Here is a 27,350-nt window from a genome sequence, read left to right as displayed (position 1 = left end):
GCGACCGCGCGCGCCGCGGGCAAAGTTTCCGCGACTCCCCTGCCGCCTCCTGGCAGCTCCTCTGCAGCCTCCCTGGGCTTCGGGGAGGGACCTGGGTGGGGAGGCGGAAGGGGGCATCGGGAGGACGCCAGGCAGCTCTTGCACGATCTGTCGACAACCTCTCCGGCACGCACGGGTGCGACTCCAGCTCGCTTCCGCCCGGGGGTATGTTTCTGAGCTCCTTGACCATTCTTCCTGACACTATTTATTTGAATAGCACTTGAGCCTTGTTCGTACTCCTCCACTCCACCCCCTCCTCCCCGCTTTCATTCATCCACCCTCCTCTCTCAACTTGCAAACCGCACACAGAATCTGAGTGTCACCCTCTGTAACTCCAGGAGACTGGGTTGCATCTGGGGGGTAGAGTATGCACAAACCCTAAGTGCATGTGGTCACACTTGCCGCTTCCCCCCCCACACGCCCACAGATCCTAGATTCAGGAATGAATGTGCCTTTCAGCGGGATACAAAAATCTGCACCGAGAGGCGGCACCCCCGGGGGCTCCCCGCTCCTGCACCCCGACCGCGTGGGCGCGTCGCAGGTCACCTCGCTGCAGCGCACGCACACCGAGGACGCGGGGTCCGCGGCTCTCTCGTCCCCTTTCACCTCCGAGCGTGGCGCGCGCCGCCGGAGGACGTCGCCCGGCTGGCCCGGAGCTGGCCAATCCCGAGCGTCCATGCAAATGAGGCTCCTTATCGGGCCGCGGCTCCGCCTCCCGCGGCCCGGGCCGTAGTAACCCATTCATGGGGCCCTGGCGCGGCGGCAGCCCGGCTCCGAGGTGCTCGCAGCCGCCGCCTCCTCTCCGCTCCGGGTCTTCCCCTTCTTTTTACAACTGATCCTGTTGGGAATTTTTTTTTCTTTCTAAATTGCAGCGGTGGGGGGGAGGGAGTCGGGAGGGTGGGGTACCAGGAGGAAAGGGAGAGATTAGGCAGTCATCCATCTCCTCCTGTTTCTCCCAGAACAGGTGATGCTTCCAAATTGTGATCACTTTCTGGAGGCAGCGCTGCCGCGGGAAGGATGCGAGCGACCTAGGACCGAGGACCCGAGGCGGCAGATCTGAACTCGTGGAGGATAAATCCCAAACTTTAACCGCACCCATCCGCACCTCAAAGCGTGAAGCAAAGGACGGGTTATCTTTTTCTTTTTTCTTTTTCTTCTTCTTCTTCTTTTTTTTTTTCCAAGAGAGACTGAAACTTCAATACTTGGCCCTTTTTTTTTTGGATCGATTTGGAGGAAACGGTTTGGTGGCAACGCTGGGAACAGTAAGGACAGTGTGGTAACTCTTGTTTTTAAAGAGACAGATCACACTTTTTTTAAATGTTTGGGATTCAAGATACTTTAGGAAGAGGGCCAGCTCTGAAAGAGAAGTCGCTGAGCGCCGAGATGGATTCGGTCAGATCCTGGGTCCGGAACGTCGGCGTGGTGGACGCCAATGTCGCGGCGCAGAGGTAACCAGACGGCCGCCCCGTTATCATGCTCTTAAAGTCTCTCCGGCTCCTTTGCTCTCCCACCGTCTCTGTGTCTCTCCGTGCCCCCTCCTCCCGCTCGCCCGCTCTGTCCCTTTTTCTCTCCCCCGCAGCTGTCGCCCTGGCCCCGCGCGCCAGGGCTCGCCCTGGGGCAGGCAGGTCGCTGCGGTCTGGGGAGCACTCACCCCGCAGCGAACACTGGAGTTTCCGAACTGCCTGGGCCATTGAGTTTCTCCCCCGACTCCTTCCCCCACTCTCGCGGAGGAAAAATAACAAAGTAGCATCTTCCGCCGCCTCGCAGCTCGCTCCCGGCCCCGCGCGGAGGGGCTGGGCTGGAGGGGAGCCCCGGGAGCGGGGCTGGCGGGGCGGCCGCGGAGAGCCGGCTTCCCCGGAACGCCGCTCCCGCAGAGCCGCCGGCTCCCGCCGCTCCCGCCGCTTCCAGCCCGGCGCTTGCCGGAGGCCGGAGCCCCGCGGGCAGATGGCGGAGGCGGCGAGAGGATCAGCCGGACGGAGCGGATCAGCTTCCCGGGAAAGCGAAGCGGCTCGCAGCTCTGAGGGGTGGGGGTGGGGGTGGGGCTGGCCGGAGGGTCCGGGGTGCCAGGCGTCTCGAGGCGGGGAGAGGGGAAGAAGGAATCCGAGAGGAAAAGGCGAAGGAGTGTCCGTGGAAAGAACTGCCGGAGAAGAAAGGCGGCGAGGAGAGGAGCTGGCCGCACACGCCGCCGGGCGCAGCCAGCCTGCGGTGCTGCCGGTCCCGGAGCGGAGAGTGTCCAGGCGTCCGCATGCGGAGATGGGGAGCGCCAGGGCCCGAGGGCCACCCCGAGAGAACATTCCGGCTCCTCTCCCTCATCACCCATCACGGCTGCGCTGGACTTTGTGGTCCCCACGTCCTCGTCTGCGAGAGAAAGACACTTGACCCCCAAGGAGCCCACGAACTTCTTCCCACGACGCCAGCCTCCCCATCCGCTCTCCTGGTCACCGCCTCCCAGCCCCGATGTGTCGCCCAGACGTTCCTCCTTCCTCAGCAGGCACGGCTCCCCGTGTCCCGGGTGGAGCGAACCGGCTGCCGCCCTCGGAGGAGAGGGAGCGCCGCTCGGGGCCGGGCGGAGGCCGCTCCCTCCCGCGCCGCCGCCGCTCTCCGCAGCCGCCGTCCGGGGCGCGGAGCCCGGGGCGAGCAGGCAGCCCGCACAGCCGGCCCGCGGCGTGCATCCCGCTCCTTCCAGACACCACCTGCCTTCCTCCTCTCCCCGATCGAACACTGACTGGGATCGGAGCGGGCAGCTGGAGCGGGGTGTTCGCCGGGAAAATGTTTAAACCAGGGAGCCGGGCTCGCGCCCCAAGCAGGAGGCCCGCGGAGCCGGCGCCCGGGGCGGGTGCAGCTTCTGCGCTCGCCCGGCTCCCGGTGGATGCTCCCTGGCGGCTGGCCCGCCCTCGGCCCGCACGGGTAGGCGGGGAGGTGTGTGCACACACTCGGTGTCTTCCAAGGAGCCCCGCGAGTCCCCCCAAAAGGGGTTCGCGGTCCGCAGGTTTGGCTGGCGCCGCCCGCACAGGAGGCCCGGCCTGAACGAGGCTTCCCCGGGCCCCAGGCGAGGACGTTGCCTGCCTCTGTCCTAATAAACATTGTGGCTCCTCCAAGCGCAGCAGTTTGGGGGGCGGGAACCCCGGGGATCAAGTTGTCCTGGTTGCCCGAGTTCCTTAGGGCTGGCTTCGGGATCCCGCCCTGCCCGGGTGCTGGGCAACTTTTCGGATGAGCGAGGGAAACAGGACCCAGGCGTGGGCTCCGGGCTACTTGCGGGCCTTGTGTGTGTGTGTGTGTGTGTGTGTGTGTGTGTGTGTGTTTTGTATGTGTGTGAGTATGTATGTGTGCGGGTGTGTGTGTGTGTGTGTGTGTGTGAGTGAGGAGGGTCATGGGCAGTAGCACTCACACAGGTAGCTCTAGAAAAGATAACGGATAAGGTTCACGTCTTCATTGAGCCAAACCGGTCCTGGCGAGGTTCACGTCTTCAAAAGTAAGGAGGCGCTTGTTCCCCAAACCCTGAGCCCAGCTCGGACATCTGACCCCTTCTGTGGCGGCGACCGCCACCGGATAAGATAGACGAGGGCGGCCCGACAGGACCGGACCGGGGCCCGCCAGGGGCCTCCCGGCCTCTGCCGGCCTGCCGCTGGGCTTCGCTGGGCTCCCCCAGAGGCCAGACGGGGCGCTCCAGCCCGGGATCGGCCCCTGTGAGTCCTCTCCAGGCTCCCCTTTCTGCTCTTAACCCGGTTTGAAAAGAGGGCGGAGGGCCTGGAGCTCTTGACCTGGGACCTGCCCCTGAGCCGAGGCCGTGCCTTCAGGGGTAACCCGTGTCCTTCTCTCTCCTTTCCCCCCTCCCCCCCTGTGCCCGCCGCCCGTGTCCCCCCGCAGCGGAGTCGCCCTGTCCCGCGCGCACTTCGAGAAGCAGCCGCCCTCCAACCTGCGCAAGTCCAACTTCTTCCACTTCGTGCTGGCGCTCTACGATCGGCAGGGCCAGCCCGTGGAGATCGAGCGCACGGCCTTCGTGGACTTCGTGGAGAACGACAAGGTAAGCCCTTCCCCGCCGCCGGGAATCGCCGCCTGGCCAGGCGCTGGGATTCCGTCTGTCGCGGCATCAGGGACCATAGAGCGGGCTTCTTACCCGCAGCCTCTCCATCCCTGGGTTTCCCCGCTCCCCGCGCCCCGCCGGCCGCCGGTGCGCTCCCTGCTGCGGGGCTGGAGCCTCCGGTCCGGAGCAGAACCCGGTGCCGCACAGCCCGCAGCCAGCGCCCTCCCAGGAGAGGGCAGTTTGAAGGTTCCCTGGGCCCTGCCGCCTGCTCCGGGGGGTGTGAGTTGGGCTACACCTGCCGAGCGGGTGGGGACCAGGTGGAGACCAGAGCCGCCAGCCCCCTCACTGCCACTGCGCTTCCTCGCTTGCTCCCCGCGCACCGCTCCCCACCCGGGAGGGCTGGGGTCTGCCTTTGACCTCAGAGGAAGCCCAGGTGAGAGGAAGGGAAAGTCTCTGGCCTTCTGAGCCGCCGTCTCCCCTTCAGTAGGCGCCCCGGAAGTCCCACCAGCGCCTGGCCCATCCCTGCAGCTGGTGGCCAGCTGCACTGGTCCTGTGGGGTTGGGACAAGGGAGCTCTTGCTTAGGACAGGCCCCCTCACCTTTCTGCTTAGAGAACCTGCAACTTCCTGGGGCAGCTGGGTGGAGACTGGTTGGGATCTCCCTCCTGAGGGTATTTTTAAGGGAGAGGGTCAAGTGGCCAAGTGGTAGAGTCTTGGCAAGGTTTGGCGGGTGTCCATCAGCAGAAGCCCCTGCCCTTTGACCCCGGGCTGGGCCAGAGTCCTTCAAAGCGGCCTGGTGGAGAGGTGAAAGGCTTTGGGAGGTGGTGTGGGGTGTGCTCTCTCCCCTCTCCCTCATCTGGGGGCTCCAAAGCCAAGGATCCCAGCCCCGCCTGTCTTTGTAGGAACAAGGCAACGAGAAGACCAACAATGGCACCCACTACAAGCTACAGCTCCTCTACAGCAATGGTGAGAGCCCCCCCCTCTGTGTCCGGGTGCCACACAGGCCCCTGCCAAGGAAAGCAGGTGATCTGTGTCCAGATGGCTTGCAGGCAGCCTAAGGTCCTAGGAGAGCAAGGTTTGGGGAGGCTCAGTCAGGACCCTGGGGGGGAGGGCAAGAAGGGTGGGAGTGGGAGGTGGTCTTTGCCCCCAGGACCTTTCAGCCTGCGGTTAGCCCCCGGCAGCTTCCTGGGCCTGGCCCTACAACAGGGACCTTTGGGGGCTCCCCAGGAGAAGCTTTGGGGCCCTTACCTTGCGCCCATCGCCTCCCCACAGGTGTCCGCACGGAGCAGGACCTGTACGTCAGGCTCATTGACTCGGTCACTAAGCAGGTGAGCCCCGGGGTCCAGTGGGCTCCTCCTCTGCGGGGTGCGGGGCCCTCCCACCTCCCCCCAACTTTCTCTGACCTGCCCCCACCCTCCACGAGTTCTGGGGTCAGACTCACATGCCCTTGACCATCAATCCTCACCTTGTTCACTATGAACAGAAAATTGCCCCCCTCTCCTCAATGGTTCTGTTTCCTTCTGGGTGGGGTCCTGAGCAGAGTGTGAAGGGAGAAAGCCATTATTGAAAGATTCGGTCCCCCAAACAAGAAATACTTTTTTGCAAGAAAAACGTTCTCGCAGGGCAAACTTGTCTATGATTATTTCGCTGGAGTTAGCCAGGCCATGGCTTGGGGTTTGTGCTTCCGGTGGGCATACCTAATGAAGAGGTGGGCAGAGAGGAAGACGGATTCTGTGCTCCCTCTCAAGCCCCCTGTTCCTTGTTTTGCTCACTCCCCTCACACCTTCCCTTCTTGCCCTTGCCTCCTTCACAGCCCATCGCTTATGAGGGACAAAATAAGAATCCGGAAATGTGCCGAGTTCTTCTGACACACGAAGTCATGTGCAGGTAAGAGCTGCTTTGTCCCGCGGGCAAACTTTGCCAGCACGCTGGGCAGGGGTGCGGGCCTCTGAGCTCAGGGATGCCCCCACCATGATTTGCAGGAGTGATGGTGCGAATGTAGGGAGGCTGAGTCCCTAGAACTTCTCTTTACTAAAGGCCAGATTCTCAGAGCATCTTGGAACCAGGCAGGATTCCCCATGCGTCCGGGAAGCTTTCTCCGCCCTGGACCATTTCTGTTGTCCAGCAGTTGGTGGCAGCTCAGGAAGGCACAGGCTACCCCCAGCCAAGTTTGGAATGGGGACTTCCTAGAACCAGGCTCCCCCCCACTGGTCTGGCAAGCTCCCGGTAGGTTTCCAAGGAGGGGTCACACGTTCACGATCAAAGCACTGAGAGCCCAGCAGCCCATTTCTGGGGCACCCCACCTGAGGCACATGTATAAGATGCCAAAGCAGTTCTGTCCTCCAGGAGTGTTGCTTTTCCAGCGATTTCTCACACCAGAGGAATTTCTTAGGTGAGGAGGAACCTTGGGGAGAACGATCAGAGGGGTTCACCACCCGTGATGGGAGGGGTGGGAGAGGACCCTGTCCAGGAGAGCTGGGTTTGGAGCAACAGCTGGCTTCTCACGTTGTGAGAGGAATTTCTCAGGGCTAAGTTGTGTGCTGGCATTTCTGCACCTTTCCCCATGGATCCATGCCATCTGAGTCTTTCTTCTGCTTGGCTAGAAGAAAATAAAAACAATTAGAAGAAATTCCTCCACTCACTTTTTCTCTTAACAAATATTTATCGAGTTCCTAGTTTTTGTTTTGTTTTGTTTTTTTGTTTTTGTTTTTTTGTTTTTAGATATTGGGGATCCCTTAGCAAAGCAGAGTTTTCTATCCAAAGGAAACTCTGGGAAGAGGTGGTAATTTTACCATAAAAATGTAAATGTTTGTTACACACACACACACACACACACACACACACACACACGTGTTTTTCTTCCTCCAAAATTTCTGATCGGAGAGAAAGCCTCAATTCCTCCTCGGGGCGCGATTGCTTCTGTAAATGTCTTCCACCTCCCAGACTTGCCAGTTTGGGGTAATTGGAGGCCTTGGCTGAGGCAGCCCCGGCTGTTTTATGGTCAGCTTCTGGCAGTGCCGTCTCCCTCACACCCTAGTCGGGAAGGAAGAAATGTAACAATTTGACATGTTTGTTTTGGTTTTGACCAAGTCTTAGAAAAAACAAACTTTGCCAAATGCAAGGTTGAGCTCTGCCAGAGCGGAGGGGTCCTGGCTGCCCTGCCTGAGGAGCTGGGTGAGGCGCAGGGCGTTGGAGAAAGATACCCACTTCGTCACCCCAGGGCCCCCTCCCAGATCCATTTAAAAAGAAAATCCAATTGCAAGATGAACTTGCATGTAATAACTAGACTAGATAGTCAGGACATTGATTCAGGTGGCTAATTGGTGGGTGCTTTTTAATTTCTCTCTGTACTTTTAAATGTCTTTGTTTGGAGGGATTACTTCTTAAAAGAAAAGGAAGCCCCAAATTGGCCCATTGTCTGATGAATTATACCTCTCCTTTTAAAAGAATACTCGCACGCCCCATCCAGTGGTGTTTAAAGCTGACATTTTTATTTTTAAGCCTAATCAAATCCTTCTCGTTTTATGCAGTTTAAGTAGCAGCATCAATTTTTAAAGCCTCCAGTTTAGTCTGCATTCGTAACACAATATAAAAATTTAATGTACTGTAACTTCTCTTGTATTCGAGACCCGGGAAGAGATGCTCTGCTACTTTCTTTCCTAACTGGAATTTAAAACAAATATTAATTAATGGGTAAATAAATGATCCATTGGATGGGCACTGTTTCTGGTGTGTGTGTATGTGTGTGTGTGTGTGTAGATGAACTAGTTAACAAACGTTGGACGCAATGTGTCAAGTCTGAGCTGGCTGATTCTGCAGTTAGGAAGAGAAAAAGTTCCTGCTCCCACATTTGAAGAGCCAGTTACAGCCCTCAGTGACTGCGGGATGAATCAGATGCCCCGTTCTCACTGGTTAGGGCACCCGGTTCCATTTGTGGGGTGAGAGTTTTGGGGTTTACCTGGGAATGTCCCTGCATGGCTTTATATTCTGTAATCTTTAGTCAAAAAAGCTCATCCATGAGCGTTTAGCTTTGAGGCAGAAAACAATGTCGATATCGTTAAGAACAACGTTTTCTCCCTTCACCAACTGTATCTGCTCCCTTCTTCCCTGCTTTAGTCCATTCTGACAATTATTAGCGAAGAGAAATCTAGTTGTTATGTCACTGCCAGCCACCCCTGCCCTCAAATGCTCAGAGGGTTAAAAGATATTATAATTTGAACAGAAGTCGTCTCAAGGCCTACAGCTGGCTAATAACAGAGTTGTATTGAGTGCGAGCAAACCCCACAGCTGTGACTTTTCGCCACAAGGCGCAGGCGAGACAGGGCCCTAATCAGATGGGCCAGCCGGGCAGTGGGGCCAGTGTCTTTATCGGCCAGATGGTGTGAATTTAGACACTTTTGTTATGCAATCGCAGGGAGGAGTTGGGGAGAAGAAAACAAAACAAAAGCCACCATGCTGTGCGCTTATTTGAGTTTGAAATTAGAGACAGATTTTTGAAAGTTGAGGGTTGAATTTTAAAAACGATTTTGGAGGGGAAAGGGCACATCCACTTGTCTTGAGCAGGAGTTTGGCTGACTGGACACCCTGTGTCCATGGCTGGGCCTTTTCTCCTCCAGCCTCCCCCTCCCCCCTTTTTCTTTCCCCTTTCCTGAAAAATTCAGGGAAGATTCAGGATTGGGATAACATTTCTCATTTCCCCCAACCCCTATCCCCAACTTGTTTTTTTGTTTTGTTGTTGTTGTTTGTTTGTGTTTTTTTTCTCTTTCCCTTTAAGATTCCATGAAAAGATAGGAAGGATGAAAGAGGCCTGTTAACGAATTGAGAGTATTTCAGGTAAAAGGTTCTCCAAATAAATGCTAGAATACGATAAATCAAGCCAAGCCAAACAGGAATAGAGGAAGAGCTTTCATTTTTATTCTCTAGAAAAAAGGGGCGCTTCTGAGCCTCTCCGTGGTGGTAGTCAGGACCACATTCTTAACCTAGGGCCAAGTTCAGTCTCCTCTTCTCTTTGTTCACTTTTCACTGAACAAGAACTTCAGACTCACTGACTTGCTTGCTGGGAAATAACCTGAACAGCCTCTTTAGCTAAAGAAACTGAACTTGAAGTTTGTTATCTGTGCAATTCAGGGACCCAGTTCCTTCTCTCAACTATCCACACACCTGGGCACAGAGCGATTGTGTGGGACTGTGGTTCCTGAATGCCCTCCACTCTCCACTCTCCTCTCTCCACTGCCCACTCCCCTTTGCTTAGCTTAATATTCTGGCATGATGACCGAATGCTATTTAAGCAGCCAAATGAAGAACAACTAGGACACCTTGATGAGAATTTTTCTTTAAAAAATAAAAAGAAAAAAGAAAAGAAAATTAGCTTTGGCTAACCCAGAGAAATTCTAAGAAGGGCTCCAGTGGGGCAAATACAGTCCACTCCTATTATTTTTATACCTTTATTTTTATAGTGCAACAGCCAAGTAACTGCCTTCTACATCTTTCCTGTGCTATTAACATTAGAGATTATACTTAAATATGTGACTGTTGGAAAAGAGAAGATTGGATCCTGAAATCTCTCTGCATTTTCTTTAAATATCATTTCCTTTCCTGAGCCGAATCCCCACATTGTATTACACTGGCACCAGGCTTACATTTTTATCTGTTTTCTTTTCCTCCAGAGAAACTCCCCACGGAAAGCAGCTGAATTCAGCTGAGCAATTTTGCAAACTTACTCAGCCTCCTCGAAATCACTCCTTCTCAAACTAAACAGATTGGCACGTTCTAGCAGCGTGCGCGCTTGGAATTAAATTGTACACGGCATCAGACACACGTTTGGGTTAGGTTGACATGCTGGTGATGTCAAAGGGAGGTTGAGGTAGAAGGCTTCAGGTAACTAGCATGGATGGGGCTTCTGAAATCGTGTTGCTAAGGAGAAAGGTTTGTCTGAACTGCAAAGGTATTCCACTGACAGAAGCCACTTTGAAAAAAGAGAGGTGGGAGACAGAGATGGGTGGGGGCAGGAGTTGGGAAGAAAGACACAAGCTCTGGGAGAGGGGAGACAGCTGGTCAGCATTTTTATTTAGTGTTAATCTTGGGACAGGCTAAAATTTTAAAAGTTGAGACCTCACGTAATGTCAAAGGCAAAATATTGTTTCCGAAACTCCCAGAGGCAAGCTCTGGTATTTAAGAAAGTGGATACACTTTTTCTTTTACTTCGGATTAATTTGATCACATTTCTTAAAAAACCTCATTGTGCCCATTTAGCGAAAGTTACTTTTTTTTTGGCATCTTCCAAGTATAGTCTACTTTTTGAGAATGGTAAAATTAGTCACTAAATAATCCGCATGCCCCTGCCAGAGAGAGATGGATTTAAAACGTTGTAGAGTAGTTCTTTGTTTGTTTGTTTGTTTGTTTGTAATTCTGTGGAGGATCCGAGATGGTGAAAGCACTGCAGAGAACCAGACACTAAATTTATCCCCGGGCTGTGCTAGGCCTCTGACTTCCTGCTGCCGCATGGCTTTCCTCTTTTCCTTACCCTGTCATCGCTTTCGGAGGGCGCTCAGGGAACCCCAGAGCCTCCTGGACTTCTTATACTAGAAGGGACTCTGGAGATAATCTAGCCCAACATTTTAATTTTATATATAGGGAGGCAAACCCCAGCGGGGTTAAAGAGATTAGGCTAAATTCAGGCAGCTGGTTTGGGACAGAGCTGGGTTAGGCGCCAGAGCCCTGATTCCCACGTTACCATTTTTTCTATTGGGCCATACCAACCGTAAGCTACAGAGGAACTATCAGGGGAAGGACCGCACTTACTTGTAATTTTATTCTTGCTAAGGCCTATTAGACATAGTCTCCAACCAGTGGGGACAATAATGCTTTTCTTTAAAAAAAAAAAAAAAAAATATATATATATATATATATATATATATATATATATATATATATATATATATTGATCTTTTACAGAGAGGAAGAGAGGGATAGAGAGTTAGGAACATCAATGAGAGAGAAACATTGATCAGCTGCCTCCTGCATACCCCTTACTGGGGTTGTACCCACAACCAAGGTACATGCCCTTGGCTGGAATTGAACCTGGAACCCTTGAGTCCGCAGGCCGACGCTCTATCCACTGAGCCAAACTGGTCAGGGCGATTATGCTTTTCATATAAGCCCTGTCAGAGTGATAGTCAGTGCTGGGCCATGTGCTTGAGTGAGCTGAGAGGTATTCAGAATTCTGTGGTCCTGACAAGCACATTAGGGCAGCTCAAGGAGGTGGTGCTCCACTGCTTCTCCATCACCAAGCCGCCTTCGCCCGTTTGACCTTTGGCTAGCTCTCCCATGCAGGGCCCTTTGATTGGAGTGCTTTACTTCTGCAAAGTCAAAGGACCTTCTCTGTGCATTCTCCAGCATCATCCGGCAGGAGCAAGTTTTGGGAGGAGTGTTTTCAAGATGGGAACTGTACATCCAGTCCCATTTCTGTCCCATGACTTGGTGAAAAGAATCAGAGCTATAACTTTACAGCTTCCTCCCTCATGTTTTTCCTATTTTAAAACACACGCCATAGTTCTGCTCTTCCTCCTTCACATTTAGAAAAGGATGGACATGGATGAAGGCATAAACATTTATAAAGTACACTGAGTTTTCTGGAGAAAGATGTTATGTAAATAAGGCTGATAAAAATCCAGGCAACTATTTTATACATTTTCCTTCCCCTTCTTTCTCTAAATATTTGTTAAGACTCTAAGATCTAAAATACGTAGTCATTCAAATCATTCAACACTGAGCTGGAAATAACCTTACAGATTTTTAAATCCAGCTGTCCATGGTTCAGATTACAAATACGATTCTTGAGAAAATTGTGACTTGCTAAGAATTACCCGGCTTATAAGTCACAGAGTGAAAATTTAAGTGAGTATCTCTGGGCTTCAAGTTCACTATTGTTTCTAAACATGGCCATAAATTCTGCTCTCATCACAGCTGATCTAGTGAAGAGGCTACAAGCCCAGGACATACTAATTTTTGTGAACGTTCCTACATTGTGTGTATATTGTTTTTTTTTCTTGATTTTAACTCATTTCTTTTACTTTTCCGGTTCCTTCCCCATCTGCAGTCGATGCTGTGAAAAGAAAAGCTGTGGAAACCGAAATGAGACTCCTTCAGACCCTGTCATCATCGACAGGTAGGGGGAAAAGTGATTTAAAAAAAAATCACTTCCTTTATGAATCTCAACTCTATGAGTACTGATCACTTGGGCTTTGCCATAAGGTTGGTTTCATGTTACCTTCAATGCATGACGCTAGTTCAACATGCATTTTCTTGTTCTGGTTGGCCTTTCTTGGAAGAAGTCAGAACCTTTCCTTTTGAACTTATGTCTGTAAATCTACCTGGATTCTTTCCCAGGTGCATTTGCTTCAGTCTAGTAGGGAGGGCGTGGATGGTAGGAGATGCCGTCTCTCCTATCTGGCAGGGCAGTTTGCTGAGAGAGGCAGTGCATTCCAAGTGAAGTGGCAAGCCCTGTGTGGTGCTCAGTGATTGCTGTCAGGCTTGACGACTTCCAGTTTAGATTACGGTTTAGGGGATTATGACAAGCTCTCTGTTGCATTGAGGGAGATTCCTTTCTACCGCAGGGGATTGCATTCTGGGTCCCGTGTTATATTCAGAGTGGATAAGATTCTCTGGGACAAGATGCTAATTCATTGAAATGTGAGTTAGGCATCCTCAGCTGTCTGTGTTTTGTGATTGGAAACAGAACTTATAAACCAATGAAGAAATACCAAATTAACTTCCAGCAATCATGTAATTTTTAAGAAATCCCATATTCCCACCCCTAATTTTTTCTCTTTCATTAAAAAACGGAAGAATTCCCTATTGCTTCTTTCTTTGGGTTTTCGTGTTTCTAGCCAGGTCCTGAAATGGATTGGAGAGACCACAGTCTCCAAAGTTGTTATTCCAATATCCCAGTGAATCCTCAGTTGGGAGAAAGGAACCTCTGGCATTCTTCCCAGAAACCCAGCTTGGTTTCTTCGTGGAAAATATAGCATAGTCCTAGGAATGAGGGGGCTGGAATTCTGATTCCGTCCTAGCTTCTGACCTTGGACAAAGCACTCGACGCTTCTGTTCTTTAGTGGTACAGTGGGAGAAGAGTTGGAGGGTACTGCCTGCTTCTGTAGGCTTAAGGAAGCCACTGAAAGAGCCAGGACCGTTCTGCAGTCTCCTCTGAGATGCTTGGGAGAGGATGACAGGCAGGCTTACAATGTTTGCCAGATGTGTATGGTCACTGCCATCTTAGGAGCTTCAGGTGAGACCAATATTAAGGAGCTGTATAGATTTTTATTTTTTTTCTGAAAGTGCATAGAAGCTGACATTAAAGGAGTTGTAAGAGCTCTTTGGAGTCAGCCATCTTTCCCATTTGCTAGAGGAAGAGACTGAACCCAGGAATGGTGACATGACTTGCCCATGATCGCACAGCTGGTTGGAATAGAGCTGGCACTAAAGAAACAGTTGTCCTTACTCCTCTCACCTCCACAAGCACCTTCTCCCAGCCCTCTCAGTCCTAATGTATGTGAGTTGGTGTGCTGATTGCATGGGACGTCTATTCGCAGCTTCCCAGGATGGCTTTGGGATCCTCTGGGGGAGTTTGAAGGATACAAGCGCAGCCTAGACACAGGTCCAGGCCTTACAGCATGTACCCAGAGCTTTCTAATCTTCAGGTAGTCTTTTTCATGAACTTTTGCTAACCTTTTAGGAAGGCACTCTAACCTCCTCCTTGTTGTTACATCTTTTCTTGCAATAAACACCCCTTAGATCAGCTTTAGAAATATTGGCGAACCTGCAAATGCTCACCTGCATCTTGCATCTCATAAGCACACATCCTAATGACTCTGAGCTTAACAGCAGCTCTTCCTGCAAGAAACTCCATAGAGCTGTACCCATGGATAGAGCTGAATATGCTGTGTTTTCTTCCAATGCGATACACATGCTACAGATACAAGAAAAGTAGTCTTTTTGCATCTATGGGAGAAAATATTTTCGTATTTGGTGCCTTTGTTGTTGGTGCTAGAATGCCTTAAATTCTTCTGTGGAGGTGGAAACTGCATTTTGGCTACTGTATTATGGAGCTTTATGTGACTCCGGTACTTACTTTTAGTGTCTTATGCACAATAAAACAGCCCACTGACGGCTCTGCATCACTTGAAATATGTGTTACTTCCGAAATGTTTTGTGTCCACACATGACATACGAAAGGGTACCGTAAATTGATCAGTACCAGGTTTTCAGAGAAAGCATTTTATCCTAAACAGATGCATTTATTTGTTTTGCTCATTGTAGGTCTTTTGTTGGAGAAGGTTCTTCCTTCACCAGAATCTTGTTTCATTGCTGTTGAATGTCTTTTCGGTGTGCCTTCGCCTTCCTCCCTTCATTTGTGGAAGCAAAAGTGAATGCAGCCAGGTTTCCATTTGTTGAAGGAGGGATGGGTGTCATCAGAGGTTTGGTTGAGCTGTGCAGCCCGTCCCTGGGTTCAACGCCTACTGACTCGGAGATGTCGAGATCACCCATGAACTCCAAATGGGGGCAAAGTAGTCTATTTGGGATTTTCTCTGAGTAAACACAGGACTCTCTTCTTTGCCCTTGTTCCGACAAAGCCAACTAATTATCTCCTCCCGCTCCTGGCTCAGCCTGGCCAGATGCAGTTAATTTACACTGTCTCTCCCGGAGTTTTCTCACAGAACAGGCACGCTCCACGCTGGCCCCAGGGAACTTTACTCCCCAGAACTGTGCCTGTTTGGGGGAGGGGACGAGGAGGCTCAAGAGTGGTTCCCCAACTTTTCATCACCCAAGACTTCTTTATTTTTTTCCCCTTAGTGAATCCAGAGTCTTGCAAAACTTTGCCTGCCAAACTGTAGTTAGCAAGTGCTAATTTAGCTGTAAATCCATTTTTATTAATTCAAGACATGTACTCGAATGAGAAGGAAGAATCTCATCTCAGAAATGCCCTTGATGACCGACCAGAGATTTTGGTCCTGGTGAGACATGCTATGTTATGTTATCCGCTGACATGATAGACTTCCAGCTCAGCCAGAAAACAACTTGACCTTTCACTTAGCCCATGTGACCACATCCTGAGTAAAATGTCAGTTTCTAACAGGCTGCTTGAAATATTAAAAAAAAAAAAAAAAAAAAAAGCTTTTGCTACCTTGTGACCCCTTAATTGAATATTATTGGATTTTACAATAGGATGCCCCCATAGAGACTTAGTTCTCCCTTTCCTAAGACTTAGCCCCAGACTGGGAATTCTTTTCCCCCACTAAATTACTCCCTGACTGATCTCTCTAGAAACATAAATTTCATTTTTACTTTCAGTTGTCTTTTCAGAGTGCTTTTTTGAACACTTGGGCAGCCACACCCCTCTCCCCAAAGCCAGGTCAGCAGCACTTGCTGTGAATCATAGCCTTGAGCACAATAAACTAGAGGCCCGGTGCACAAAATTCATGCATGGGTACGGCTTGTGATCAGGGCCATCTTCCCCAGCTGCCTGCAGCTGTCCTGTCTCCCTGCCGCCATCCAACCCTGGTTTCCCCTTTCCCATCGAGTGTTTGGTGCCTGATGGATGGGGGAAGGGACAAAGAGGTTGGCTGTGTCCCCTTTGCTTGCGGGCCCCACCCCTGCAGCAGGTGGCCATCAGGCAATTGGAGCCTGCTGGCCAGGGAAAGGGATCAAGAGGTGGTCAGTGCACCTCATAGTGACTGGTCCAGTGGTTGTTCTGGTCATTCTGCCGTTAGGGTCAATTTGCATATCACCTTTTTATTATATAGGATATGTGTGTGCATAAAGTGTGTGTGTGTGGGGGGGGTGGGGGGGTACTTATTAACTTTTAATGTAAAATTCCAAAGTCCCTATCTGGAGAAAACTCAACAAAACATACCAGACCAAAACAAAAACAACAATAAAAACAGAATTCTTACTGTGGTCATCCACCTAAATCTTACCCATAAAGACCTGTGTGTGGTAAATTAAAAAAAAAAAAGGCTCATACTGATTTACATTTTGTGGTTTCAGAGGGAAGCTCTGATTCAACCTTGGTTTTCATGGGTTGTACTAGCTCAAACCCTCTTCTCTCTCTGGAAGCTTCTGCATCTCTACAGACTCTCTGGGGCTCAGGAAAATCTGGTGGCCCCTGAGAAGAGGGCTGTAGGGACAGTCTCATTGATGGGAGGCGGGAAAAAGTCCTATGGTTTCTGTACTTGCAGGCGCATTATAAGTCAGACGAGCAGGCAGAGCAGTATTTCTTTATGAATCTTTGAAGGCTACCCTGCCCATGTGCACAGTGGTGGTATATTTTCTATTAAAAGAGTAGTCCCAACCTATTTTTCACATGCTACATATCCCAGTCTTTTGCCTTGGGACATGGGTCTCCTATATTTCTAAGCTCTGTTCCCATGGGGGCCATTTTCAGTACTGATGTGTTTTTGTTCATTTTCTTTTTCAAGAAGCCAAATAAACAACAGAATAACTCTCATTCAAAAGGTTTACTCAGAAATGTTCGGTGTTTGGTTGCCCATGAGGGGTTTTCCTGATATTATCTTCCTCTTTTTAAAAATTAATTGTGGTAAAATACACACAACGTAAAATTGGCCATCTTAACCAACTGTTCAGTTCAGAGCTATTAAATATATCCACATTGTGGCGCAACCACCACCATCCATCCATCTCTATTCTATTCGTCTTGCAAAACTGAAACTCTGCCACCATTAAACCACAACTCCTCATTCCCCCTTCTTCCCAGCCTCTGGCATCCACCATTCTGCTATCAGCCTCTGTGAATTTGACTCCTCTAGATATCTCCTATAAATGGAGCCATGTACAATAGTATTTGTCCTCTTATGACAGGCTTATTTCACTTAGCCTCATATCCTCCAAGGTTCCTACATGTTGTAGCATGGGTCAGAATTTGGCCACTGTGACTAATGCTGCTATGAGCATGGTAGACAAATGTCTCTCTGGCTTCAATTTTTTTTTTTTTTTTTTTTTTTTTTTTGTATATGCTGAGAAGTGGAATTGTTGGATCATATGGTGGTCCGAGGAACTGCCACTGCCATATTGTTTCCATTGTGGCTACTACCATTTATATTCTTACCAACAGTATAGGTTCTAATTCTTCTACAGATCCACATTACTTGCTATTTTTTTATTTTTAGATGTTGTTTATTTTTATAGTTGCCATCCAAATGGGTATGACTCTTTTAAAAAATATATATATTTATTGATTTTTTACAGAGAGAAAAGGAGAGGGATAGAGATTTAGAAACATCAATGAGAGAGAAACATTGATTCAGCTACCTCTTTCACACTCCCTACTGGGGATGTGCCAACAACCAAGGTACATGCCCTTGACTGGAATCGAACCTGAGACCCTTGAGTCCGCAAGCCTACACTCTATCCACTGAGCCAAACTGGTTAGGGCTATGACTCTTCTGTTTTAGATGATGTTTTCTCATGCCATCATGTTGGTAGGCATCTTCACCTGATGCTTTCCCCTCTGGTCCTGGCTTCTTGTATAAGTTCCCCTGCCATCTAGCTCATCCTTTTCCTGCCTCATCAACTACCTTGTCCTACGTGCTTGAATCCTCTTCCCTCTGGGTCATTCCTCTCTCCAGTGTGTCACTTAACCCCAGGAAGAGTTTTGTGGGATGGGAAATTTCAGAAGAAAACAGTTCGAAGTAAAGCCCTGACTGACTTTACATGCATTAATCCTGAACACTGGCATTTTTCTTTTTATTAATTTATCAGACAAAATATACATTAATCTGTTCTAGATTTGTGGCATAAATTCTGCTTGTAACCCCACTGTGTCTTTCAGCATTGAAACAGTATTTGGATAGTACCGAGGTCTTGGTGAGATTTATGTCCACACAGTCCAGCAGATTCCTGCCATTGTAGGCTGCTCAGGCTGGTTTTCATTTTTGTTCATTCCCTTTCCCCAGAAATGGACAAGTCAGATAGACTTGGTAATGACACCTCCTGAACGAAGGATTCTATCTCTGAGGAGGATGGATAAGACTAGTACGCAACATTTACCTAACATTTTAATTGGTATTTATTGTATGCTGGCATTGTGATAAGAAATTTGTATGAGATGATCTTAATTAATCTTCAATGGTTCAGAAAATTCTCAATTTTACAGAGTAAGTCTCAAGGAGTTAGGTAATTTGGCCAAAGTCACATGGCTAGTTTCAGAGGTGAAGTTGGAGTGTAGCCAGTGGGTGGGAGTTGCAAAGAGGAAAAAGTTTTCCAGAATGTAGAGTTGTTGAAGAAGGGAAAGACCTGGTGAGCATGGTCTAGAACTGTGGTCGGCAAACTGCGGCTCCCGAGCCACATGCGGCTCTTTGGCCCCTTGAGTGTGGCTCTTCTACAAAATACCAGGGCCTGGGAGAGTCTATTTTGACGAAGTGGCGTTAGAAAAAGTTTAAGTTTAAAAAATGTGGCTCTCCAAAGAAATTTCAATTGCTGTACTGTTGATATTTGGCTCTGTTGACTAATGAGTTTGCCGACCACTGGTCTAGAAGAACTCCCGATAGAGACATGAGAGAGGGGTTTGTTCTTTGGAAAGTGGTGGGTGCCATTGGTCCCCAGAGGGTCACTTACTCTGAGACTGTACAAGCCACATTCAACTGTGTGACAGTTGAACTATCAGTTCTCAGTGTGTCAAAGAGGCATCACGGTGCAGTAGAAATGGCCTTGGACTAGGTTCAAGACACCTGCCCTGGCCCAGATCATTCACTAACTAGCTCCTCATGCTGCACAGGTCGGAGCTGCCTCCTCGGCCCTCTGATTCCCTGGTTGCAAATGAAGTGCTTTGGATTAATGGGTGATCTTAACATTACTTTCCAGCTCTCAATTCTCCGATTCTAGCTGAGGGCCCAGGTTTGGGTGTCAGGCATGCTAATTCATCAACCTTGCTCATCAATAATTTACGGAACCTATTAATATGTGCCTCCTCTGCCCAGACTCCCCATCTTCAGCGGAGGGGGAGCCCAGTGCTGTGAAGAGTCTACAAAAGCCTGGCCCCAGGCAAGTTTTTTTTTTTTTTTTTTTTTTTTTTTTTTTTTGTGAAAATTCCATTCCCATAGGGCAGGTTTAGATTTTCTCACTGAAAACCCAAATTATCTATCCAAAGTGAATGATTCTTTCATATTCTCCTTCCTTTGTTTTCTGGTAAAACCTTTGCTGGTTTCTTAGTCATTTCAAGGAGACACAGGTAGAGGAGAAAGGACTCTTCTACTTGCTAGTGAAGAAGAAAAAATGTTCCTTTGGGTTGAAGCACTTCACTTGGTGACGGCCTGAGCCCAGCGGTCAAAACAAGATGGAACTCCTTTGAGAAAAGGTCTCTCTTTTTTCTGGTTAAAGAGGTGGTGCTGAGGAGTTATGATGTTCTCTTCTGTGGTTGGGTTAGTTTTTAAGAATTATAGTTAGTCTACTTGAATGACCAGTTTTCCTAAACTTCACAGAGCTTTAGGATTTGAAACAAACTAGCTTAGTCATCTGTATATTGGTTCACACCGTCATTCACTGATTTAGTAATTTTTTTTCTGTGTTCAGTTATTAAGCAAATATTTCTGAACTGCTACTACTGACAGACAGCCAGGGAACAGAACAGGTATGGTTCCTATTCCTATGGAGTTGACAACTTAAAAAATCATACGAAGAAATACAATTTTACAAACTGTGAGAAGTGTTCTGAAAACTGGGTAAGTGGGCCACAGACAGGTTCCAGCTTTCTAGTTCTCTGTGAATCCAAATAGAATAAAAATGTTTGTTCCATCAAATAGACCTTGAATATTTCATCTTCTCTCTCTTTGTAACACCATTTATTTCTATCTGGAATATTCAACCCAAACTCTCTGCCAGTATATCTCATATCCATTTTTAAAGACATTGTTCTGATTTTATCTTCTCAAAGATATTAACTTAAAAAAAACACACAACAACATTAGTGTGTGTGTGTGTGTTTTTTTTTAAATCTTAACCCGAGGATATGTTTTTGTTTGTTTGTTTGTTTTTGTTTTTGTTTTAATTGATTTTTAGGCAGAGAGGAAGGGAGCAAGTAAGAGAAACATCAATGTGAGAGAGACACAGTGATTGGTTAGCTCTCATACACGTCCTGATCAGGGATCAAAACCACAAACTAGGTATGCACCCTGACCAGGAATCAAGCCCTCAACCTTTTGGTGAATGAAATGATGCTCCAACCAACTGAGTCATCTAGCCAGGGCAAGATATCTATTTTTGTAGCCAAAGTCTTTCCACTTGATGCTTGTCACATGTGCTTGCTCTGATTAGGATGTATGGGCATTAGTTTTTGTTTTTTTTCTTACATCCCCAACTATATTGTAATTCTTTTTTAAAAATATATATTTTATTGATTTTTTTTTACAGAGAGGAAGGGAGAGGGATAGAGAGAGTTAGAAACATCGATGAGAGAGAAACATCGACCAGCTGCCTCCTGCACACTCCCTACTGGGCCTGTGCCCGCAACCAAGGTACATGCCCTTGACCAGAATCAAACCTGGGACCCTTGAGTTCACAGGCCGATACTCTATCCACTGAGCCTAACTGGTTAGGGCTATATTGTAATTCTTGAATGTTTGATATCACAGGTCATTTAAGTTGATATCACAACTTAATATTTATTAGCTATATGATAATGTTGAGTTGTTATAGCAATACTTTAATGTATGTAAGGTGCCCACATAGTGTGATGGAATAGATGCTTTAAAAAAATCATAGCAGTTATTATTCTGTATCTCCCCCAGTGGCTTGGGTAATTACAGGCACTCACAAAATATAAGTTGGCAGATTAATCTCAGACTGCCAAGCATCAAAGAGTTTGGATAACTGAGTCCTTTGTCAGTTCATATAGGACCTTTTCAGTAACTACTTTTTTTTTTTTTTTGTCAATGTTGTTAATTCTCACCTGAGGATATTTCCCCCCCAATGGTTTTGAGATGATTTTTAGAGAGAGTGGAATGGAGGATTGAAGCACTTCACTTGGTGACAGCCTGAGCCTAGCAGTCAAAACAAGATGGAACTTCTTTGAGAAAGGATTACTAAATTACTAAATCAGTGAATGATGGTGTGAACCAATATACAGATGACTAAGCTAGTTTGTTTCAAATCCTAAAGCTCTGTGAAGTTTAGGAAAACTGGTCATTCAAGTAGACTAACTATAATTCTTAAAAACTAACCCAACCACAGAAGTGAACATCATAACTCCTCAGCACCACCTCTTTAACCAGAAAAAAGAGAGACCTTTTCTCAAGACCTTTTCATTTCATTCACCAAAAGACACACAGAGAGAAACACTGATGTAGGGAGTTTCATGCATAAGCTCTGATCAGGGATCGAGCCTGCAACCAAGGTATGCTCTTGACTGGAATAGAACTTGCTAACCTTCAGTTCAAGGTCTTATGCTCTAACCACTGAGATAACTGGCTAGGGCTATAACTACTTGTTTTTGGGGGAGTATGATGCTAAGCATCATACTCCCCAGTGGCAAGTATGTATAAAATAATGCCAAGAACAGATATTTAGGGTTGGAAGGCAGAAGGAATCCATTTAGTCACTCAATATTAATTTTTTATATGTTTTATTTTTTAAATTGGTTTCAGGAAGAGGAAGGGGAAAAGAGAGAAAGAAACATCAATAATGAGAGAGAAACATCGATTGGCTGCCTCCTGCACACCCCCTACTGAGGATGGAGCCCGAAATCTGGGCACGTGTACTGATGGGGAATCAAACCATGACCTCCTGATTCCTAGGTCGATGCTCAACCACTGAGCAACACTAGCCAGACACTCAGTATTTACTGAGGACCTATAATGTCATGGACTTTGCAAGGTGCTCTTAGAGATAATAAGATTGACTAGGCACAAAGCTTCCTCATCAAGAGCTTATAGTTCAGCTGGAAAACCAGAGGAGATGCAGAAATAAGTGCAATGCACTATAAAATGTAAAAAGTGTTATAAAAGAGGTAAAGAGAAACATTCTGGAAGATCTGAAGTAGACAGATGCTTTTAATCTAAGAAGAGGTGTATAGAGTGATGGCTGTAACTTGGACATACACAGTTGAAAGGGCATTCTAGGAGCAGGAAGGTGGGTAGGAAAATGCATGTGGAAAGGAAAGGGTTTTCTAAATCTGCTTGCAGTTTTAGAAGTGCATGGATATGTGTGAAGGAGCAATGGAAGTTGGAAAGATTATCTGGATTCTGATTTTGGAAGACTTCACATGCCCGTACAAAAGCATTTTGACCTTGTTTTGTTTGTGATGGGGAGACATCCAAAAGGTTTTGAGTAGTGCAATTTCACGGTAAGGTCAATATTTTGGAGAGAGAACTTTGAGGATGAATTGGAAAATGGAGAACAGAATTAGGGGAACCTATTAGGAAGATGTTACAATAGTTCATGAATGCTTTTCTTTTTCTTTTTTTGTGTGGCATTTTTGGGAATTTTATCAGTTTATCTGCTAAAATTTGGACATTATTTTTATCACCGTACACCAGGAACTGAAAAGATGGGCACAGACTTCCTATAAAAATAATCCCAGTTTCTGAACTAGTTTCTTTTAACTTCTTTTGAATATGTCCTTTCCTACCATCACCAGTGACTGGGATTCCCCCCCCCCCCCCCCCCCCCCCCCCCGCCCCGGCCAAATACCAGTTGCTAGAGGTGAAAGGCCTGTTTTCTCACTTCTCCACAGCCCACTTCCTTCCTCTCATACACTCACCACTCTAAAGCTTTTGCTGATGTTGCCACTTGTCCCCATGAGTACGCGTCCTTTGTTCACTGGAAAGCTCAGATCCTTTGCAAAGAACTGCTGTTGTACCATCTGGCAATCTGTGAATTTTTTAGTAGCCTGGATGTTTGTGAGAAAGGAGAAACTCAGAGGGCAGAATCCAAGTAGTTCTTGGATTTACAAGTAGTTCTAAAAAAAAAGACCAAAACTGGTTCACTTTTTCTAGCATTCTCTCATTCAGAATGCTTGTGTAAATTCCTCTGGATTAATTCCCAGTGAAAATCAGAGGACTATCTGGATGTATGGGATTACTCAGAACAGATGATGGTATGCTTCAACTTCCAGCTTCTTCCTAATAAAACTGTGTGATGTGATTAAATAGCAATTTGCCAGGAAGTGGAGGAGTTAAGAGGAGAGTAAGAACAGTGCTCTGAAATTGTGCTATGCTGGAAATAAGAAGTAGATATTTGTTTCTGGGAAAGGTAACTCTTTCCAAAATTATGTGGCTGGCTTTCTGGGTAACAGAAGACACAGAGCTTGGGAAAGGTTGATAAGACTATGTGTTCATCAGAGAGAACCTTCTAGAAAAGTTATTTTCTTTCTATTTCTATTTGAGCACACGGGGATAGATAAGTTCTTCTAGGCTTATTTTTGACTTGGCCAAGAGGCTAAAAGACAAGTGGTTGGGAAATAGGACACATATCCCAAGTTACCCCGAGATGACTTATAGATTTAGGGTTCTACCCACTAAAACTTGACTAGATTATGTCTTGATTGTAAGAATAGTTCTTTGTTGCTTATTCTTCACATTTATTTAGAATTGCAATCTGAAGGAGCGTTGATTAGAGAGGAAAGTGGTTGGGTGACAAAGAGGTTCAAAGCAAGTCAGGCAGACCAGACCCAAACCTACACGGAGTCAGCATTTCATCAGTCTGGACCAGGTAACCTATGAAATGAATGTCCTCCACGAAGTTTGTTTCCAAACTCTGCCTCCACTGAAGGCAAACTTTCCCAAATCCCTCAAGACCACCAGGAAGCCAGACATGGGGAGAAAGGCTGCAAATGTTCCCATGTAACAGGAGCTTTTGGGAAGGAAATAAGGGAGAAATTCCTAATCCCACTGATATGACGGCAGGAATAGAAGAATTTGCAGGGATGGAACCACTGGGTTCAGGCCAGCTCTTTGAGGTTAACACCTCCGTATTTTATGGCCTATAGGATGCCAGGACTTTTAAAAAAGAGAACTCACAAAAGGGCGGTATGTTCAGGGCCACTGTACCTCTGAATGCTGTTATCCACACGTAATCCCTCCAGTGAAGCCTTGAGGGGGGTCGCTTTGGAGACACAGGGATATCTTTTTTATTTGTTTGGAGTTCAGCTCTGCACAATTGCATGGGACACTTTCCCGATTAATTTAAAGCTATGCACAGGACACATTTTAGTTATCCAGTGGGGCTGTCACCCCACATTTCAGGTGAGAAAACACAGTTGAAGAGGGGTCATGTCAAAGACTCAAATGGGATTAGAAACAAGATCTCTAGTCCCCAGGACAAAACTAACATGGTCTATGCAGGTAAGGGGCAGGAAAAAAGGTAGCAGTCACATCGAATATACTGTTGCCAAACTGCAAAGCTCTCCCTCCTCTTTTTTTTTTTAATCGATTTTGAGAGAGAGAGAAACATAATTTGTTGTTCCAAATGAATTTATGCATTCATTAATTAATCCTTGTTTTTTTGTTTGTTTTGTTAATCCTTACCTGAGGATAGTTTTCAATTGATTTTTAGACAGAGTGGAAGGAACGGGGAGAGACAGCGAGAGAAACGTTGATGTGAGATACATCAATTGTTTGCCTCCCACATGAGTCCCAACCAGGGCCAGGATTGAACCCAGAACCATTCACGCCGACACTATCCACTGAACCAAACCGGCTAGAGCCATTGGTTGATTCTTGCATTTGTCCTGACTGGGGATTGAACCCATAATCTTGGGTTCAGTGGGGACAAAGCTCAAACCAACTGAGCCACCTGGCCTGGGTTGAACTGCAAAGCTCCTGACAGGTCTGCTGCCTATGCCATGGGTCACGCTGATAGGCTTTTACTTCACATAAAGCTGCAGTTTTGTACACAGCCAGTTTCTCCGGTGGAAAGGCTTTGTCTTACTTTAGAAGTAAGGTTGTACATTGAACACAGATTTATGACATGTGGGTTGAGTCCTTGAAGTGGCTGTTCTTCCTGTAGTGTAATAATGACTGTAGTAAAATCTGGCTTCAGATCTGGGTTTGACTACTCCTGGCCCATGCTCGCATTCACTCATTCATTCATTCTCATGGATCTGGACTTGCCAATTTAGCAAATAAAATTACAGGATGCCTAGTTAAACGTAAATATCACATAAACACGAATAATTCTTTTTAGTATAAGTGTGTTCCAGGTAAATATGAGTTCCTTATAAAAAACCACAAATACATTTTTCAGGAGAAGTCTTTCCCATATAATATTTGGGATATACTTACACTGAAAAAATGATTTGATGTCCGTTTGACGGGGCATCTGAAAACCCTCTCTAAGTCCTTGTTTCTTATCTGAAGAATAGGGAAGCCAGGCTGCTTCAGCCTGGGCGGAGAGAGATGATGTGTGAAAGACCCCGAGCCACTGGCCCCGGAGCCAATTAGCAAGCCTTCCTTTCTTCCCTCTTAGTGTTGTTGTCTTTCTTTTCCTACTTCTCGCGGTAGAAATGCTTTTCTGGTCTATGTGGAAGTGGATTCACACTTAGGAGTTTTCTTTGGATTGCGGTTAGGTGAGCAGAAGTAACGGCATTTTTTCTTTTTGTCCCCTCATCTTTGCCAGTTTTTCTGCCCAGAGCCCCCTCCTCAGGTTTCTGACTCTTCTCTCCCTCCCTCCCTCTCTCTCTCTCTCTTTGTCACCTCTCAGTGCCTTGGTCTCATGCTCTGTCTAGACCCTGTTTTATGGACTTGTCGCCTCCCCTCTTGCCTGTGCTTAGTGTCCACTGTCTGTCTCCTGCTCACTTTCATTCTGATTTCCCTGAGAGCCTTTGTTCAGCCTTCCCGAAGCCTCCCTCCTCAGCGCCTCCGGCATGTGGGATTGTTTAGGCCCAAGTGATAAATTGCACGAAGTTAGAGGTAAAGGGGAAGCTCCCCTTTCCCGGCCTGGTCTTGGCTGACGTTTGAACAAGAGCCAGACTTGGCTTCGATTTAACGCTAACCGTCCACTTGATGCTTGCCTGAGTAAATGTGGAGTGGCTAATGCATTTTATCATCCAGATGTAGAGTCACAAGGTGAAGGATAACCACGCTGAGGCATAGATCCAGGTAATTTAGTGAACCCGAAAGAAAGAAACTTAACTTTGAAAGTTTGGTTCCATGTCCAGTCAACGTATTTAGAAGAAAGAAAAAGAAAAAAAAAGAAAAAAAAAAAAAGGTGGCTGATACCTGCCACCCCACCCTTGTCTCCATCTCCCTCTTTTTCTCTGGTTCACCTTTCTTTTTACTTCCTGCCTTTGGTTTGAGGCTCCCTCGCCTCGCATGTCTAGTGGGGTATCTGCCTCTGATTCCCACACAGGCAGTCAGAAGCTTTTCCCTGAGCAGCTTGGACCCTATGCCTTTCTCCTCAGTCCTCCCGTTCTTCTTCTCCTTCCCTGATGAAGGGTGAAATGCTGGCTTCACTGTAGGTGTTCTGTTTACAACCCCGGGCTGGCGGTTTCCACTCCGAGTGGAGTCCATTGAGCTTGTAAATCGTGTTGGATCAGTAAGCCCATAATGAGACCTCCAAACCCAAACACGGCCAGTCGGCTGGGATTTTATTGTTCCTGAAGCTTCTTCCCTGGGGAGGGGTAGAGTCATTAGGTGTGCGCTGTGTTTAATACTTGGTCATGACAGGAAGCAAGAATCTTCTATTTTTCAGGGGCTTCTGAGTTTTTAAAGCGATTGTCTAATTCCCATCAGGGAGCCCGGAAGCAAATTAACCAGACAGTGAGGGAAGCCGTGTGTGGTTTTGGTTGGGACTTAACCTGTCCTGTGCCTGACCTTTGCCACCCGATGGCCCGCTTCTGTTCAGTAGACACGTTCCTTCTCAAGGAGCAGCCGAGGCTGTGGGATTCCCTTTGAGAAGCCCTTGCCTGTCTTTTAAAACATTCCTATCTTTATCCCTAACTGGTTTGACTCAGTGGATAGAGCGTCGGCCTGCAGACTGAAGGGTCCCAGGTTTGATTCCGGTCAAGGGCATGTACCTTGGTTGCGGGCACATCCCCAGTAGGGGTTGTGCAAGAGGCAGCTGATCAATGATTCTCTTTCATCGATGTTTCTAACTCTCTATCCCTCTCCCTGACTGTAAAAAAAAATCAATAAAATATTTTTAAAAAATTAAAAAATTCCCATCTTTAGATGAGAGAAGTTTTCAAAATTGGCACCACTCTAAAAACGCATGTTTCCCCTCCCTTAGCGCCTGGTCAGACAGGTGGCTATGAGTATGATATCCATTCTGAAGATTTCCAAT

The 27,350-nt window shown here is 47.5% G+C and overlaps 1 protein-coding gene across 1 annotated transcript in view; it reads left to right on the top strand.

The window, feature by feature from the left end:
• The first annotated feature begins 552 nt into the window (after positions 1-552).
• Positions 553-27,350, top strand: part of EBF2 (EBF transcription factor 2) — a 202,513-nt gene continuing 175,715 nt past the window's right edge. The window contains exons 1-6 of the mRNA XM_036450395.2: positions 553-1,487; positions 3,907-4,063; positions 4,964-5,027; positions 5,334-5,389; positions 5,875-5,948; positions 12,160-12,228. Coding sequence (XP_036306288.1) covers positions 1,357-1,487; positions 3,907-4,063; positions 4,964-5,027; positions 5,334-5,389; positions 5,875-5,948; positions 12,160-12,228 — 551 coding nt within the window. The 5' untranslated portion in view covers positions 553-1,356. The remainder of the gene's footprint in view (positions 1,488-3,906; positions 4,064-4,963; positions 5,028-5,333; positions 5,390-5,874; positions 5,949-12,159; positions 12,229-27,350) is intronic.

This window comes from Pipistrellus kuhlii, unplaced genomic scaffold (assembly GCF_014108245.1).
Source record: "Pipistrellus kuhlii isolate mPipKuh1 unplaced genomic scaffold, mPipKuh1.p scaffold_m20_p_21, whole genome shotgun sequence".
Classification (NCBI taxonomy): Eukaryota; Metazoa; Chordata; class Mammalia; order Chiroptera; family Vespertilionidae; genus Pipistrellus; species Pipistrellus kuhlii.
Note: the sequence above shows the minus strand (reverse complement) of the source record. Positions and strands in the feature narration are given on the sequence as shown.